Genomic DNA, 16973 nt, shown 5'->3' on the forward strand with positions numbered 1-16973 from the left:
TGTGTCAGCCTGTGTGTGCCTCCGAGGGGTGTTCGGCTCTCCGGAGGCTGCAATTCCTGGCTCCGCTGGAGATCCGATCTCAGGAGGAAGCATCTGAGGTGGGGGTCCCCACCTTGGGCCGCAGGGGGTGGAGGACCAGCCAGCAGGCAGACCCTGAGGTTGAATGAAGGGACTGTGGGAAGTGGGAACCTAAGGGGCGGGTGACACCCAGACCAGACCAGCGCCTGGTGCAGAAGGATGGCCAGAGCCTCAGAGAGGGAGAGGAGGGGCCCTACGAGGGCCGCTTGAGGGGTCGGCAGGGCCCAGAGCAGACAGAAGCCCAGAATGAGGGGCAGGAGCTGGGACGAGAAAGGGGACAGTCTAGAGGTAGGTGGGCAAGGCTGTGCTGGAGCCAGGACCTCTCTTCAGGGAGTGGCTGCCAGACTGGCCCCGGGGCGAGCACAGCTCATGGTCTGGAGGGCCCAGGCCTCCTGCCTGCCCCTGGGCTGGCACAGGCTGCCTTCTCCCTCAGTGCCCAGGAAGGGAGGCCAGTGAGGGCCCTCAGACCCCGGTGGTTGCCGCCTGGCCCTCAGCCAGCAGACGGGAGGTTTGAGGACTCATCCAGCCCAGGGCTGACGCTCTCTCCCTCCCCAAGCTAGGGGTGCTTCATGAGGGGCCGCAGGGGCGACCGCATGGCCATCAACATCCAGGAGCACATGGCCATCAACGTGTGCCCTGGGCCCATCCGGCCCATCCGCCAGATCTCCGACTACTTCCCCCGCCGGGGACCTGGCCTCGAAGTGGGTGGCGGGGGCTTTGGAGAGGCCCCTGCTCATCTGGCCCCCCTGGCCCTGGCCCCCCCGGCGGCCCTCCTTGGGGCCACCACGCCTGAGGAGGGAGCCGAGGTGGACAGCTACGACTCGGATGATACCAGTGAGTCTGGGGGCTTGAAGGGTCCAGGGCACTCCTGGGGGCCTCCAGGCTGGTGGGAAGGGCCTGGGCTCTGCTGAGGGTGGGGAGGCGGCGGGCACTGCTGCCACAGCTGCAGTCGGAGTGGAGATTACAGCTTCAGCGAGGCTCAATATTCAATATTTCTGCTGAGACACTCAACCACCCACACAGCCCCAGTTGCAGCCCAGCCAGGGACCCAGACGTGCACAGGCTCGCGGGCTGACAGCCGCAGATACGCACACAACTTCACAGCTGGCACACAGCGGGGCCGCCCGCCCGCCTCACACACACCTTGTCTTTGTGCGCTCACTCAGGTGAGCTCTTCCTTCTCTTCCTCCAGCTGCCCTGGGCTCCCTGGAGTTTGACCTTCTCTACGACCAGGCTTCCTGCACTCTGCACTGTAGTATCCTCAGGGCTAAGGTGGGTGCTCCCTGCCTCCCCCTGCTGGCCTTCTATCCTGAGAGGGGTGGGTTTCCATTCTCCCTTCTCTCCACTGGACTCTTTGCACCCCATGGACTCTAAAGTCTATGGAATTCTCCAGGTCAGAATACTGGAGTAGCCTTTCCCTTCTCCACTCCCTCCCCTTCCCCAGGCCTAGTTTCTTCTCCTTCTCTCCAGCCCCTAAGTGTCCACACTGTAGACAGACAGACAGGGAGAGGTTAGGTGGGTTGGCAGGCCTGGAGCTCACAGCTGTCTTCCCTCTGGTCCTCCCCAGGGCCTCAAGCCCATGGATTTCAATGGCCTGGCCGACCCCTATGTCAAGCTGCACCTGCTGCCTGGAGCCTGCAAGGTACTGGCTGGTCTCTCCCCTCCCCTAGTCCCCCCAGCTTGTGGATTCCCAACCTTCTGCAGCCTCTGTGGGTCTGGAGGACACATAATGTGAATCCTTCATCCCCTCACCTAAGGCCAATAAACTAAAAACTAAGACTCAGAGGAACACGCTGAATCCTGTGTGGAACGAGGACCTGACGTATAGCGGGATCACGGTTGATGACATCACGCACAAGGTGCTCAGGTGAGGAGTCCATCCTCCCCGGTCCCAAGCATTCCAGCTCAGCACCTCCTTGGGGACAGCTGTCATTGGAACCTTTGGTTGGTTGACCCACCTCCCCTTAAGCCCTCAGATATTCCAGAACCATCACTGGCTCCCCACCCTCTTCAGGAGCAGGCCAAAATGTTCCCCTGACTTTCCTGCCACCCCCTCTCCCCCAAATAGCTCCTACTGCTCCTCCAAGGACTGCCCTCTTATAAGGGTTCTTCACTCCTGACCTTTGTCTGCTGTGCCTCTTCCTGACTCCTCTCTCTGCCGGCCTGAACCCCACTCGTCATCCAAGGCTCTGCCTCCTCTTGTAGTCTTTCCCTGGACACTGGGATGCCTTCTCAGAGTCCCTGACTCAAGTCAGACCTACGCAGCCCGTTGTTGCCCATGTCTCCCTGACATCTCTAAGGAATGAGGTCTCAAGGGACAGGAATGGGAATGAGGTTCAGGGAGGTTAAGTGACTTGCTCAAGGTCATGCCGTAGCTATGTGGCAGAGCTGGGAACTGAACATCCCTACAGGACAGAGCTGCTCAAAAGCATCACAGCTGAAGACAGGGCGGGGGTGCGGAGGGGGATGGATGGAAGTAAAAGCAGTATTTTCTTAAGTTATTTGGTTCTGTCAGGTCTCAGGTGACCTTAGTTGCAGCATGTGGAATCCAGTTCCCTGACCAGGGATGGAACCCAGGCCCCCTGCATTGGGAGCATGGAGTCTTAGCCACCGGACTACCAGAGAAGCCCCAAAGCAGTATCTTTTAATTCCTGGGCTCATGAGTATCTCCTAGGCTGGCTCCTGCTCCACAGAGTAAAGGACAAGGGCTCTGGCGGGGGAGGGGTGGGCTCCTGGTCAACTGCGCGAGACTCCTTCAGGCCTTTCTGGCTCTGACGTCCTGGTCTCGTGACCCATATTCACCAGTGTACACCCTGTGCGCCTTCAGTTGGTCTCCAGGCCCTGAATGGAGGCAGTTACGTGTGTGTAGAGGGGAGGGGGCAATGTTCCCAAGATTTGTGAGGGATTTCTCAGCAAGCTGAGCAGGTCCTGATGGGCAGGGACAGGCTGAGCAGCTGGAAAGGGAAGGGCTGAGGTACAGGCAAATCAAAGCATCCTCCTCAAGCTCCAGGCCTGGTGCTGGAGACAGCTGTTTTACAAGTGAGGGGTTTGGTGACTCAGACAATAAAGGATCTGCCTGTAATGCAGGAGACCCGGGTTCAACCCTTGGGTTGGCAAGATCCCCCAGAGGAAATGGCAACCCACTCCAGTATCCTTGCCTGGGTAATCCCATGGACAGAGAAGCCTGGAGGGCTACAGTCCATGGGGTCGCAAAGAGTAGGACACAACTGAGCAACTAACAACAGAGTATTGAGGCAGAGCTGGGACCAGTCTCGGGTGCTCAGAATTCAGTTGGGGACCTTTCTCCCACCTTGGAGTGGGGCTCAGGTACTCCAGGGGGCCTTGACCCTGCAGTTCCCCACCAGGATCTCTGTCTGTGATGAAGACAAGCTGAGCCACAATGAGTTCATCGGGGAGATCCGAGTACCCCTCCGCCGCCTCAAGCCTTCACAGAAGAAGCATTTTAACATCTGCCTGGAGCGCCAGGTTCCGGTCTGTGTGGGGCGGTGGGGTACTACAGCAAGGGGGCTCAGGGGAGACCAGGTTTCCAGAACTTTCTCTCCGCCCCCTCAGCTGGCCTCACCCTCTTCCATGTCTGCGGCGCTGAGGGGCATCTCCTGTTACCTGAAGGAGGTGAGCCACCCGTGGGGACTGCTTCTGGTGGGAGGTGGTAGGGGTGCCGCTGACCCCCGTGTCTGCCCGCAGCTGGAGCAGGTGGAGCAGGGGCCGGGGCTGCTGGAAGAGCGTGGGCGCATCCTGCTGAGCCTCAGCTACAGCTCTCGGCGCCACGGGCTGCTGGTGGGCATCGTGCGCTGCGCCCACCTGGCTGCCATGGACGTCAATGGCTACTCCGACCCCTATGTCAAGACGTGAGCTCCTGCCCTGTTCTGAGTCCTGTCCTCCCCTCCCCAGGGAACTGCCCCCAGCCCCATCTTCCTCTGGGGTCTGGCCTGTCCCTGACCTACCTGCCCCCCATCCCCCAACTCCCATTCCCCTCTCCGCTCCTTGGCAGGTACCTGAGGCCGGATGTGGATAAGAAATCCAAGCATAAAACATGCGTGAAGAAGAAGACTCTCAACCCAGAATTTAATGAGGTGAATGGGACCGAGACCGGAAATTGAGGTGGGGGGCTGGGGCTGGGGGCAGTGCCTCATGGAAGGTGTGACCTGCCCTGTCCCAGGAGTTCTTCTACGATATGGAGCTCTCCACTCTGGCCACCAAGACTCTGGAAGTCACAGTCTGGGACTATGACATCGGCAAATCCAACGACTTCATCGGTGAGGGAGGAGCCTGCCGGGTGGTGCCCGATGGAGGGCAGCCTAGCAGCCAGCCAGGCCCTGATCTTACCTGCCTCTGCTGCTCCCCAGGTGGTGTGTCCCTGGGGCCAGGCGCCCGGGGAGAGGCCCGGAAGCACTGGAGCGACTGTCTGCAGCAGCCGGACACAGCCCTGGAGCGCTGGCACACTTTGACCAGCCAGCTGCCCCCCGCGGCTGGGGCTCTGCCCTCAGCCTGAGCGGCTCCATTGGGGCCAGGTCTAGTACCCAACCTTCGCACGAGTGTGTTGCACGTTTACACAGGGTGGATGCCTCACCCTGCACTACCTGTCTTATTTCGTGAGAGTCTCCGTGACTGTGGGTCTGTCTTCTTGTGAGGGACTGTGGAGATCTATATTCACATATGCAAACTTCCTTCTGCCTGACTCGCTACAACCTGCAAATATGCAAGCCACCCATCCTAAGCACACCTGCGGGGGGGTCCAACAGAGCCCCGGGCCCCGGCTGCTGCTGCTTCTCTCTCCTGCCTCTCCAGGCTGCCCGTTCCCCTCCCCTATAGGAGGAGGTCGGATTAGGCGGGGTTTGGAGGAGAACGTTTCCAAAAAAAGAAAAGGACAAAAAACAAAGAGCCACTTCTTTAATACACAATCTTCATTTAAAAAACAACACACACACACACACACACACACACACACACACACACACACACACACACACACACACACCCCCAGCCCTGTACAGCTGCCCTTTTAAGCGGGGGGCCACCGCAGGGTCTCTGCCTCTCTGAGAGGTGACAGATGGCCCTGGCCACTCCTTTAAATAACTGTCCTCTGGATCGGGCTGGGATGTGAGGGCAGGACCCCTGCCCTCCCTGGAGAGGGCCCACCTTCTGGGGGACGTTCGTGCATGTTTACGCCTTTTCTGATTGTGTCCGTGGCCGCAGCATGGCAACTGGGCGTCAATAAACTTCTCTGAGGAAGCTGGGGGCTCGTGTGTGCTGGCTCCGAGGGGGCTAGGCAGGGGGTTGGGCAGAGGGGCTCACTCCGGGATGTCGATCACCAGGTCATCGTCCCCGTCCAGGGCGTCGTCCCCGCTGCCCGCGTCGCTGAACATCTGCCGAGGGACGGCGCTCAGGATCGTGGGGGGGGGCATCTTGGGTGGGGGTAGGGGGGCCAAGGCTGCCCCCACCCCAGCCCCAGAGCCCCGGCCTGGGAAGGTCAGCGCCCCTCCCACAGGGCAGTCGGGGGGTCCCACCGCCATCTGCAGCAGGGGGAGAAACACAGGGAGGGCTTATCAGGGAGGCACTGGAAGCTCCAGGGGGCTGGCACTGCCCCTTAAGACAGTTCTAAGGGCCAGGGAAGAGGGCAAAAGTCCATTCAAGGGGCAATGGACAAACCAGGCCAGCCAAGGCTGGAGTCAGGGAACCTGCCCCACCTCAGCCCCTTCAGAGCCTCAAATCAGCAAGTGCCTGGGGGTGAGGGGTGGTGATGGAGGTGGTGATGAGGGTGGTGGTGGAGGGGGTCTCACAGGAAACCAGGAAGGAAAGCCTGGGCCTGGCCCTGGCCAGTAAGGCACTGTGGCTGCCCCTGTAGTAGCAGTCAGAGCCAGACAAGAGCCTGCCTGCCCGCCTCTGGGCACCTGAGTTATTGCTGGCCTCCACTGCCTCCTCTCCCTCCTCCTCTTGAGGGGCTCTCTGGTGCGGTGCAGGGTGTCCAAGGTCTTCACCCCCCCGCCACATGAGGCTTCTACCTCTTATGTCTGGGACGGGCCCCTCTTTGGGATCCCCTGGGCCAGGCCCTCCTCTCAGCTCACCTGGGCTATGGGACCAGCCTCCTAACTGGAATCCCTGCCTTCAGCCTCTCCCAGCTCCAGCTCCTCCTCCGCACTGCAGCCAGAGTGAGCTCTCTAAAACACAGACCTGAGCGTGTCACTCCTCCACTTGAGGGCCATGGCGGACAGGCAGCGCCTGAGAACAGGCTGGTCCCTCCACCTGGAGTGTCCTTTTCTATGGGTCAGAAGTCCAGCTTTGTGCTGAGGCTGGGAAGTAGCCTCTGTCCAGTTCAACCCTCCAGCTGCCCCCCTGCCCCAGGACCTTCTGAATCCTCCCCAGAGCTCTGGGGACCTCATGCTCTGCCCGTGGGCACAAACTGAACACCTACTATGTGACAGGTGACTTCCACTAATGACCTCTGACCATTCCGACCACCCTGGAAGGGAGGAGAGGTCATTGGCCACAGGAGATGGAGGCTTGGAGTGGAGGTCTGAAGGCACGGGCCTCCCAGGTTCCCACCGGGCAGTGTCCAGTCTGGCCCCAGGGTGGGGGCGGGGCAGTGGTCTTCATGGTGGCCCTTCTGATTGCTTTAACTCATTCGGGCCCCAGGGGCCTACTCTCTGCTTCTCAAGGCATCTCCCCCCTACTCACTGCTGTTCCTGGGGTGGCATGGAGGGCCAGAGAGGGTTTGTACCTCAGGGGACAGGAGTCTGCCAGGACCGATGACAGGCAGGAGGCCAGCTCTGCACAGTGCCCTCGCACACAGTACCAGGCACCCATGTGCGCACACGGGACCGAGAAAGCCAGCAGCATGGCTGGCCCCTCCTCTAGCCACAGCCTCTCGAGTCCCTACCTAAGTCCCCTCTGCTTGGATTCACTCCATGGCCTCCTCAGCGTGGCCCACAGCAGCAAATGTTTATCAGTGGCCTGCCAGGCACTGGGCTAAGTGGCTTCTCTCTGTTGACTCATTTTATCCTCACAGGGGCCCCACTGGACAGAGAAGCAAGCAGAGGTTCCCAGAGTCAAACAATCTACCCAAGTCACACAGCGCATGTGTGGATGAGGCCCAGGCTCCTGACTGACCTGCTTCAGTCTTCACAGCATTCCCTCTCCTCCTCAGACCTGCCCCTCCTGTCTCCTCACACCACCCACCCAGAAACTTCAGTGACCCTTCACTCTCCTTGCAGAATATCTGGCTGTCTATGACCCACCCCTCCATCTTCTTTCCGATGTTCTTCCCTCTCACCACTCATGCTTCAGCCCAAACAACACTTTCACCAGGCCCCTGCCGCCTTTTCACCATTGCCTCAGCCTGAATACCCAAATCTCACTCACCCTGGACTCAGATGTTACCTGTTCTTTGAGGCCTTCCCTGATACACTCTCTCCCCCATGCACAGTGATCCATCTGGGCCCCTCTGCCCTGCATGTCTAGAATGTAGCTTCCTGACACACGTCTGCTTCAGGACACAGAACCTCAGAGCCTCAACCTGCCAAGTCTACACCACGCCTCCACCCTCTGCTCCAGGTTTCGGTGGCTTGAGCCCTCTCCACCAGCACGCCCCACATGCCAGAAGCAAAAACCCTGCTGAGGAGAGTGAAACAGAAGCTGGGCAGTCACTCATTTTCCAGGCTCAAAGGCCAAGGTCATACAGAAGCGAGTGGCAGGGCTGGGGTTCAAACTCCAGAACCCACACTCCTGACTACCACAGGCATGGCTCTCATTTCACTTCTGGCTCCAGAGCCTCGAGTTTACAGTCTACCCAATGGAGAGTCATCAGACCAGTCCCTATATCACTTTGGCTCAGAGCTGGAAGGGCCCTGTGCCTTCCGTGTCCTCATTTCTCCTGGCACTCAGGGTGCCAGCCTCTTCTCTCCATCTACCTCCCTGCCCATGACTTCCAAATATGTGCCCCATGTGGCCCAGGCTCACACTACCCAGTTGTCCTGTCCACATTTCCAGACAGCATCTCAACATGTCCAAAGTCAAACTCACCTTCCCTCCCAAACCTGCTCCTCCCACAGTCCTCCCTGACTCAGAAGGGCCACTCCACTTCTTCAGCTGCTCAGGCCAAACCGCCTGGAGTCACGTCCTTGCCCCTCAGATACTGCTCTGACTGGCACTCTGGTCACTCTTTCTCACTTTCCTCTGACCACACTGGCTTCCTTCCTAAATGAAACACTTCCCAGACAGCCAAAGGGCTGCTGCTCATTCCCTTTTAAATTTCTGACCACCCAACTGTAAGATGGATTCTTCAGCTGAATCCAGTTTTCTACACTGTGACCTAAGTATCTTGCTTATTTTCCACCTATCCCTTCAAGAACGTGGGCTCTGAGAAGGTAGGGATTTTTGTTGTGTTCACTACTGTATCTGCAGCACCTAGAATAGTGCTTGGTACACAGGAGGCCCTCCACAGTTCTTGCTGATTACATGTGGTCTGATCACTCCCTTCATACACACACATTCTGACACCTAGAGGGTCAAGGTCACGTGGTTTTTAAGTGGTGCAGCCTTGACTTCATTCTAGATTCCACAACTCCATCCCTCCTCGGTGGCTCCCTGGGATAACAGAACACCTGTGAAAAGGAGCTTGGCCCCAGCAGTCTTTACTCTGCATCCCCCGAGGCTGGGCTTGACTGGACTGGTGTTGCAGGAGCCAGGACTTTTGGGACCCAACCCTCAGCACCCAGCCCTGGGCTGGGCCCTTGGGAGCAGTCCCACATAAGTCCTTCATAGTTCTAGGCCAGGCCCCCAGCCTAGAGCCATCTTGAGCCTCCCTCAGATGGCTGTCCTGCCGTTCTGGCCCCTCCCTAATGTCCCCCAAACAGGGTACCTTGAGTTTCCGGGGCAGGCGGGGCCGTTTCTCCCGCTTGGGCCTCAGGGGGCTGGGCTCGGGCAGCTGCAGGGCCAGGTAGTCAGAAGGGAATGGGGGGTAGGTGGGGGAAGCCAGCTGCAGGCAGGAGTGAGGGGATGGAGATGGGAAATGGAGTGGATGGGGTGGGGGTGGAGGGAAGAAATGCAAACAGGAGGAAGAATGGAAAAACAAGAGATGGTGATGAGTGTGGCTCCTGAGAACAGACGGGAGGGGACAGCAGCAGGACTATGTCCTGGAGTCTGCTCTCCTCAGTCACGCCTGTCCCCCATTCCTACACCACAGAGGAGCGGGCAGCCCCGACTCACACCCCTCTGAGGGACGCCTGCTGGCCACCCCCAGACTGATGTCCTTGGTGCTGGGCTGGCTTCACCCTGAGGACCAGCCCCTCTGCCCAAATGATGCCCACCTTTTCCCAGGCATCGGACCATTTCCCACCCTTGACCCCCAACTCACCGAGCTCAGGTATGGGGAGGGGGCCCTCGAGGCCTGAAGGGGAAACCCTGTTGAAGGAGGCAGGGAGAGGCTGGAAGGGGAGGGAGCGCCCCCCAGCGGAGGGCTTCTCTTCCTGGAGAAAGGACAGGGGAGGGGGTCAGAGGCAGAGAGGTGGCCTGTACCCTCCCCACCTCCCACCTCCTCGAGAGAAGAATGACGACTTGTCTCACCTCTTAGGGGCAGGTGTGTCTGACAACTTGGGTGTCCCCTCTGTCTCGCTGTTGTCTGAAGATGCAGTGGCATCAGAGTCTGTTGAGGGGAAGGGCTGGTCAGTAGGGAGGTTGGAGGGTTCCCTATCTACCCCAGAGGGGTGTAATCTCAACTCTACAGAAGGGCTCTGGTGAACCTGAAGGGCACACAGGTGCAATTGTGGAGGGGCCCACAGCTTCCCCAGCTTCTTAAAATGCCCTTTACACCCTAATTCCTGGCTGGGCACCTCCATGCTAAAACATGTGTCAAGCATTTCCCATGTGCCAGGTTCTGGACAGGTGCTTGACATCTGCTACCTCTCATTGTCTTCAGAAGTATTCCAGGAGGAAGAAGGGAGCGGCACCTCTGCTTTCCAGATGCAGTCCCTGAGGCTTGGAAATGAAGGTGTGGGTCTGGAGCTTGTACCCAGGCCTCCAGCTCCTAATCATTTTATGCTCTTAGTTGCCTCTGAGCTGTCTAGCACTTACCTCTACTCCACTCCCCACACCCAGGCTCCTGGGAACGTGCACCTTAAATCTTACCTTCACCTACTGCTCCCCATTCCGACTGGCACCAGGCCAGGCCGCCACTATGTCAAGGCCGCCTGCTCAGGACTCTCACCACTCCTGCCAGTCTGTCCTCCCCAACCCCAGCGTGACCCCAAATGTAAAACTGATCACATCCTTACTGAGCTCTGCCAGCATCTGAAATGCTTCTTATGGCTTCAACCTACCTTTCTGGTCTCCCAACCACACTGTATTCACATCACACCAACTTGTTTTCTCAAAGCCAAAAGTCATTCCCCAGGTTGGGTCTCTATCAAGAAGGCCCATGGTTCACTTAACAAGTAACTACTTACAGGTGAAATATACTGTTCCCACTTGCTCTGTTCAGATATCCTTTAAGCAGCAGATTAAATGCTACCTCTCTAAGAAGTCTCCCAGAATCCCTCACGCCCAGCTGATGGCTGATTCTTCCATAACTCTATTCTCAACAGTCAGGCTTCTTCTTGCTGTACCAGGCAGTGTCAGGTGAGGGTGCCTCCCTCACCACACTGTGGGCTTCTCTGAGGTATAAAGGTGGCTTACATCTCTGGCTCTTGCTTCTCAGATATATCCCACTCTGACCACGAACATGCTGGGTTCCCTCATGCTACCTATCCTGAAGTCTCCCTCGACAGGATGTTAACTCAAAGACCTCCAGGAAGGAACAGGAAGGCAATGAGAAACTAGAATAAAAGCTAAATGTTTTGCCATGAGGTACATGGGCTGGCCCGAGTCTACGTCTCTGACCTCATCTACTGTTCTCCTAAATTATGTAAATGAATGAGTGCTGCATGTTTTAGCAAGATGTTATTTACAAAAACAAGTAACCTGGCTGTTTGCTGATCCCTGCTCTAGACACCATGGAAAGGTGACCGCATGTGACTTGGCTAATGACAAAAACAGGGCCACAAAGGCCAATCTTAGGGCTTTCTCAAACTGCGGGTATCATACCTAATACTGGATCACAAACAACATTTTTGAGGGAAAAAAAAAAATCAGTCTAAAAAGTATCAGAACTGCATATGGTAATCTTACTGTTGTTTTATTCTGTCTTTTAAGTAAGGAAGTATGTGAGGGTCCGTCATGATGTAAAACATATTACTAATTGCCAACAGTGCTCAAAAAGTTTAAGAACACAGCTTTTTAAGACTTCAGCTCTTCAAACCATCTGGTACAGTCTTACCTCAGAGAATCTGCATTTGTGACTCTCTCTGCTAGGAAATCTCTCACTCATCTTCACAAGATAGGTTTCTTCCTATCTAGGTCCCAGCGCAAACATGACTTCCTGAAAAGACCCTCTCTTGAAATGTTTCCTGCCATCTGCTTTTGTATGCTCTATAAACTAAGCATGGCTTTTACATTTTTAACTTGTTGGTTAGGGAAAAAGACAAATCCAAAGAAAGATATCTCATGATGTGAAAATTTTATGAAATTCAAATTTCAGTGCTTATAAATAAAGTTTTATTGAAACATAGCCATGTTCACTTATTTATACAACATCTACAGCTGTTTCGGAACTACCACCGCAAAGCTGAGCAGGTGCAATAAAAATGGTACGTTCTGCAAAGCCTAAAATACTTATTACTTGGACCTTCACAGAAAAAGCTTATCAACCCCCACTCTATTCCAATGACTACCACTTAATCCTGATTTTATTTCCTCCCAATCTAAAATTCTAATTTATTTCTCTGCTTATTTATTCCTGGCAACTACAATACAAACTCCAAGAGGTTTCATCTATCTTGGTTATCACTGCATCCCATGCGCAAAGCTCAGTGTCTGAAACACAGTAGATACTCAGTAATACTTCAGCGAAAGAAGAGCAAAGGAGGAGGGCCAGCAACTAGGCTGCCCTGGCCTCCAAGGCCTAAAGGGAGGGCCCAGGAAACTTGCTCGAGTGCCAGGAGCATGTCCTCCACCAATTTTTCATGACCTTGCTCACCAGAAGAGTCTTCATCCACGTTCTCGTACTGCAGAAGTCGGTCTAGGAGGAAACTGAGGGAAGAGACCAGGAGAACAAGAGTGGTTATTCCCATCTCTGCAGTGTCCTCTGGGCCCTCGCCTCATCTAGCCGGCCTCATGCATTTGTGGCCCATTCCAGGATGGGGTCCGAATGCAGAGCAACAGGAGCCACATCACCCTCTGGCTTCCCTCCTTCCCTCAACGTGTCTCACCTCTTGTCCCGGGACACCTTCAGCAATTTCCTCTGCGCCTTCCTCAGTTCCTCCTGGAAGCACTCGTGTTCCTGTACCACGGGCAAGATGCTCGCTGAGCCAACGGCCGTCGTAAATTGGGGCTGGAAGCCGACCACAACTCACCCTGCTCCCTTTACACACAGGTAAACTGACGACCTACCGGCGCCAGGCCTCATCCCCCACCACCTTCCCATCCCGGCACTCACGTAGATGAGGAATTTGAGTTTTCGCTTCAGATTCCGGTATTTCTTCTTGTAGTCCACTTCACCGTCCGCCGGTCCGTTCATGACCCGCTCCGGGAGAAGCGCCTCAGCTGTAGTCCTAAGTCCCGCTACGCCGAGCCGGTTCAGCCCGGCCTCTCCCGCCTCAACTTCCGGGGCCTCGGCAGGGCTGGCTCCGCTGGCACTACAACTCCCGGCGTGCCCCGCGCTCAGGGATCTTAACCACACGACCTGCTCTCCGTAGCAATACCGGGAAAGGAACGTTGCTTCCAGGGGATACGCGAAAAATGGCGCCGAAGAGAAGCGTGATGTCACAAAGATGGAGGACGCTGGAGGGCGCCCTTAACTGATTCGAAATGTGCTTAGCGATTTGAAGTGACAAGAAGACATTCCCCCCTGAGATTCCTAGTCTTCAGGCGAGGACGCCCTTTTCCGTCTGCCTTTCAAAGTCACAGAGGCCTAGTTGTTGCCCGCGACCACGAACGGAGGCAGCGTCGCGATTTGATTGCGTTACACTCAAAGGTGTAGCCAGCTCCGAATAGGTTTCTAACGAGAACTTTAAAAAGCGATTCCTTCTAAGAAAAGGGAGGAGCCACGAGACCCTACAACTGCCCGGCAAAATCAAGTTTTGTCTGGCAAATTCGGCCCAAGCGGCGCGCCACCGACCCGCGACTGTCTCCTGCCTCTCGGCGTCACGGCACTGCGCGTGCGCAACCTCCTGTCAAACGCACGGACGGATGCCGGGAAGAAAAAAGGCGGGAGCCGCCAATATCAGGTGGAGCAAAATGGCGCGGGAGAATGAGATGCAGGAGTTCACCCGTAGCTTCTTCCAAGGCCACCCGGACCTCAGGTGCACCGGAGGTTGGAGTTGGGGTTGGAAAGGGCAGGGGCGGGACAAGGACTCCGTCTTGACACGTGTTTCCGCAGCACGCTTACGCACTCCATTGTGCGGCGGCGATTCTTGGCTCACGCGGGCCGCGACCACCTGGAACCTGAGGAGAAGCAGGCACTGAAGCGGCTGGTGGAGGAGGAGCTGCTGAAGATGCAGGTGTGGGAGTGACCCTGGGCCACCGCGGGCGGGGGTGGTGGCCAAGGAGGAGGGGCCTAAGAGGGGTGCGGCAGAACCCTTCCTTGGTATAGGTTTGGCTCTCTTGACACACACACAGGTGGATGAAGCGAGTGCGAAAGAAGAGAGGCTCCGCGTTGGCAAAAAGGCGAAGAGGTCTTCCGCCCCTTGCCGTTACCCAGAGAGAAAAAGGTTCCGTTTCAATTCAGAGTCAGGTTAGTGCCTTTTGCATAGTTGGTTCATTCAAAAAAGTATTTACTGGACATGTTATGTTTCCCGCGTAGCTCAGTCAGTAAAAAATCCGCCTGCAATGCTGGAGACCTGGGTTTAGTTCCTGGGTCGGGAAGAACCCTTGGAGAAGGAAATGGCAACCCACTCCAGTATTCTTGCTTGGAAAATCCCATGGACAGAGGAGCATAGCAGGCTACATAGGTCCATAGGTCCCGAGAGTGGGACACGACTTGGCGCCTTTTTTTTTTTTTTTTCGTCCCAAGAACTTAGATGAGGGCGCGTGGCCCAGGAGTCAAGAACCAGAAACACGGTAAACCGAGAGCCTTTTCCTACTGGCCTTTCGTCCATCCGTCAAAGCAGGGTTCGAGGCAACTTGTCCCAAGTGGAGAGGGAAGGGACAGGAGGAACCGTCCCAACCTTCTCTTTTCTCCACTTTTCAGAGCCCAGCTCTGCAGCCCCCAGTCCAGACCGCCTCAGCCCCTCAGCAAAGAATGGGATGGCAGCAGATGTCACTCCAACCAAGGATGAGAGTCCAAATCAGGCCTCAAAGAAAGCAACTGAGAGCAGTGATGAGGAACAGCAGAGGGACCTGAATGCAAAGATCAGATTAGAGAAGGAGGTGGTGAAGGAGAGCAGTGAGGAGGAGGAAGAGGGCTCTGCCAGAAAGAGAAAGGTCTGGAAAGAAGAGAGCAGTGAGGAGGAGGAAAAGGAGTCCAAGGGCAGGACTAGGAAGAAGCCTGGGACAAAGACCAAGCAGGCACCAGGCAAGGCCTCAGGCAGTAGGAAGCAGGCTAGGGAGGAGAGTGAGGACAGCGAGGAGGAACCTGCCCAGGGGCCGGGAAAGAAAGGCGCTAAGAGCCACCAGGAAAGTGCAAAGGAGAGTGAGGAGGAGACCCTAACCAAGAAGAAAGAGAACAGAGAGGAAGAAGAGGACTGGAAACCCACAGCCCAGAGCAGTGGAGGGAAAAGATCAGTTCGGGAGGAGAGGAGCTGTAAGCAGAAAAGCAGGGCAGCACGACTGCTGGGAGACCAGGGGGAGAGAGAGGAACAGAAGGAAAAAGCCGCAGCAAGCAGTGGTGATAGCAGTGAGGAAGATGAAGAGCCCCTAGTACAGAGGAAGCGCAAAGACAGGACCCAGGGAAAGGGTGGGAAAAGGCAGAGTGGAAGCAGCAAGGAGGATGGAGAAGACAGCCCGAGGAAGGTGAAACGAACTACTGGCAAGACAGCCAAAGAGGGCAGCATCAGTGGTGAGGCAAGCGACTCGGAGAAGGAAGTGAGTAATAGCGAGGCAGAGGGGAGCCCCAAGAAGGAGAGGAAGAACCGCTCTTCCAAGAAGAGCTCCAAGAAAGGCAGGACACGAAGTTCCTCCTCCTCTTCCATGGATGGCAGTCCAGAACGTAAAGGCAGGAAGGTGAGGGTTGAAGATGGAGTGGGAGGCCACCCTCAGGGAAGAGGGAGATCCTGACTCCAGCCCAGAAGGCTTGGCCTTCAGCTGCTGTCTTCCATTGCCAGGCTGGCTCTGGTCGCTCTGGTGAGGACCACCCCGCTGTGAGGAGGCTCAAGCGCTACATCCGGGCCTGTGGCGCCCATCGAAACTACAAGAAGCTGCTGGGTTCCTGCCGCTCACACAAGGAACGCCTGAGTGTTCTCCGGGCGGAGCTGGAAGCCCTGGGCATGAAGGGTGAGGCTGGCTGTGCCCTGGGGGCTGCAGAGAGAGGGACTTGGCTGCTGGGGAGGATGGATCATGAGCTGCTTCTGCTCCAGGTAACCCTTCCTTAGAGAAGTGTCGAGCTCTGAAGGAGCAGCGGGAAGAGGCAGCCGAGGTGGCCTCTTTGGACATTAACAACATTATCAGCAATTCAGGTAAGGGGCTTCCTTCCACTCCCCAGCAGCGGGTGGGACGCAGACTTTGACCAACAACTCCTCTGCTGCTTTCTCCTGCCCTGTAGACAGGCCACGCAGACGCACAGCCTGGAACCCTTCAGGAGAAGCAGCCCCACCAGGGGAGCTATACTGCAGGACCCTGGACTCAGACGAAGAGCGGCCCCGCCCCCCGCCCCCAGACTGGTCACGTCTGCGGGGCATCATCAGCAGTGATGGCGAGAGCAACTGAGCTCCCCCAACCCCAGGAGGGACTTTCCTCTGGTAGAAAGTGTATACAGCATTCTTCTCACCACAGCCCCCAACTCTGCCTACAGAGCAGAAGCATCTTTCTTTAGAGGACCCACAGCCCCCACGGACACAACCTGTTGGGATTCTACTTCTCAGCTGCACATTCTCAATTTAAGGTGTTTACAGGGATTTATTTTTAAAAAGACTCAATAAAGGAGTGTTTGAATCACCTTGTCAAAACTGGTCCCCACTCTTAACCCCTGTCCAGGGAGCTGAGGAGCAGCCATTGTCCCCTTGGTCTGATTCCCTTTTTCTGATTTTCCGAAAGAAGTCCCAGCCTCCAGACCCTGCCATCAAATCTTGACTCGAGGAGAGTGTGACTCCTTCCTCCAGCCTGATCAGTGGGCCCCTCTGACCACCCTGCTTTTTAGCTGTCTTGATAACCTAATGCCTTGCCGGGAGAAGGATCTGAATAACTGGCCTTAAGAAGAATGTGAAACAAGAATGAAAGGACTGGGGAACAGCTGTTGTTTATGTCTTTCTTCTCCCTCCTGGAAACAGCCACTTAGTTCATGGGCTGACTCTTCCAGTCTTTAAAGGGGTGGGTACAAGATCTAAACCTGACCAATTGGAGCACTCAAGGCCTCTGGCTACAGATCAAACCAATGGAGTCACTTCAGGACTGCTGGAATTCTTACTGTTGAGGTTGTTAGTAAGCTGTAAGCCTGGAGCTGCCAGGGGCTTGTGGGTGAGGTGAACTTTCTGAAAATCTGAAGCCAAAGCAAAGGGAAGTAGAGGTCCAGGGACTGATGGCTTCCTCTGAAGATCTAGATTCAGTCATGTCCAAAGTCAATGAAGTCACTGAAATTTTTAGTTACACAGCCCAGTGAGTTCAAGTAACACTATCACCTGCCACTGAACACT

General features: G+C 56.1%; 3 protein-coding genes across 6 annotated transcripts; 2 read left to right on the forward strand and 1 right to left on the reverse strand.

Moving 5' to 3' along the window:
• The first annotated feature begins 568 nt into the window (after positions 1-568).
• Positions 569-5328, forward strand: DOC2A (double C2 domain alpha). Its single transcript, XM_069569998.1, has 10 exons — positions 569-912; positions 1271-1350; positions 1646-1720; positions 1836-1945; positions 3444-3570; positions 3652-3711; positions 3784-3947; positions 4091-4172; positions 4259-4355; positions 4446-5328. Exons 1-10 carry the CDS (start codon positions 648-650, stop codon positions 4589-4591), a joined length of 1206 nt encoding a protein of 401 aa, XP_069426099.1. The 5' UTR covers positions 569-647; the 3' UTR covers positions 4592-5328.
• On the reverse strand, positions 4976-13812 carry INO80E (INO80 complex subunit E). Of its 4 annotated transcripts, XM_069570002.1 has the most exons (8): positions 12626-13718; positions 12399-12469; positions 12167-12219; positions 9661-9739; positions 9452-9563; positions 8957-9073; positions 6165-6257; positions 4976-5612 (listed from the first exon to the last, which is right to left on the reverse strand). In XM_069570002.1, the coding sequence occupies exons 1-7, from the start codon at positions 12704-12706 to the stop codon at positions 6186-6188; spliced, it is 585 nt and encodes a 194-aa protein (XP_069426103.1). In that variant the 5' UTR covers positions 12707-13718; the 3' UTR covers positions 4976-5612; positions 6165-6185. The 4 variants fall into 4 exon arrangements, with proteins under 4 accessions (XP_069426103.1, XP_069426101.1, XP_069426102.1 ...); XM_069570000.1 differs by lacking the exon at positions 6165-6257 and having other exon boundaries at positions 12626-13812; XM_069570001.1 differs by lacking the exons at positions 6165-6257; positions 8957-9073 and having other exon boundaries at positions 12626-13703.
• Positions 12025-16289, forward strand: HIRIP3 (HIRA interacting protein 3). The gene is made up of 7 exons (XM_069569997.1): positions 12025-13490; positions 13568-13688; positions 13807-13921; positions 14378-15348; positions 15450-15618; positions 15702-15800; positions 15887-16289. Exons 1-7 carry the CDS (start codon positions 13378-13380, stop codon positions 16048-16050), a joined length of 1752 nt encoding a protein of 583 aa, XP_069426098.1. The 5' UTR covers positions 12025-13377; the 3' UTR covers positions 16051-16289.
• Positions 16290-16973: the final 684 nt, after the last annotated feature.

This window comes from Ovis canadensis, chromosome 24, assembly GCF_042477335.2.
Source record: "Ovis canadensis isolate MfBH-ARS-UI-01 breed Bighorn chromosome 24, ARS-UI_OviCan_v2, whole genome shotgun sequence".
Classification (NCBI taxonomy): Eukaryota; Metazoa; Chordata; class Mammalia; order Artiodactyla; family Bovidae; genus Ovis; species Ovis canadensis.

Bases quoted from the DNA above. Each gene is read 5' to 3' on its own strand.
- DOC2A (XM_069569998.1), top strand. From the start codon at position 648: ATGAGGGGCCGCAGGGGCGACCGCATGGCCATCAACATCCAGGAGCAC. The intron at 1,946-3,443 runs GTGAGGAGTCCA...GTTCCCCACCAG, and splicing joins ATCACGCACAAGGTGCTCAG to GATCTCTGTCTGTGATGAAG. The intron at 3,948-4,090 runs GTGAGCTCCTGC...GCTCCTTGGCAG, and splicing joins TCCGACCCCTATGTCAAGAC to GTACCTGAGGCCGGATGTGG.
- INO80E (XM_069569999.1), bottom strand. From the start codon at position 12,706: ATGAACGGACCGGCGGACGGTGAAGTGGACTACAAGAAGAAATACCGG. The intron at 12,220-12,398 runs GTGAGACACGTT...CTCTTCCCTCAG, and splicing joins AAGGTGTCCCGGGACAAGAG to TTTCCTCCTAGACCGACTTC. The intron at 9,740-12,166 runs GTGAGCAAGGTC...TCCCCTCAACAG, and splicing joins CGTGGATGAAGACTCTTCTG to ACTCTGATGCCACTGCATCT.
- HIRIP3 (XM_069569997.1), top strand. From the start codon at position 13,378: ATGCCGGGAAGAAAAAAGGCGGGAGCCGCCAATATCAGGTGGAGCAAA. The intron at 13,491-13,567 runs GTGCACCGGAGG...GTGTTTCCGCAG, and splicing joins CAAGGCCACCCGGACCTCAG to CACGCTTACGCACTCCATTG. The intron at 13,689-13,806 runs GTGTGGGAGTGA...ACACACACACAG, and splicing joins AGGAGCTGCTGAAGATGCAG to GTGGATGAAGCGAGTGCGAA.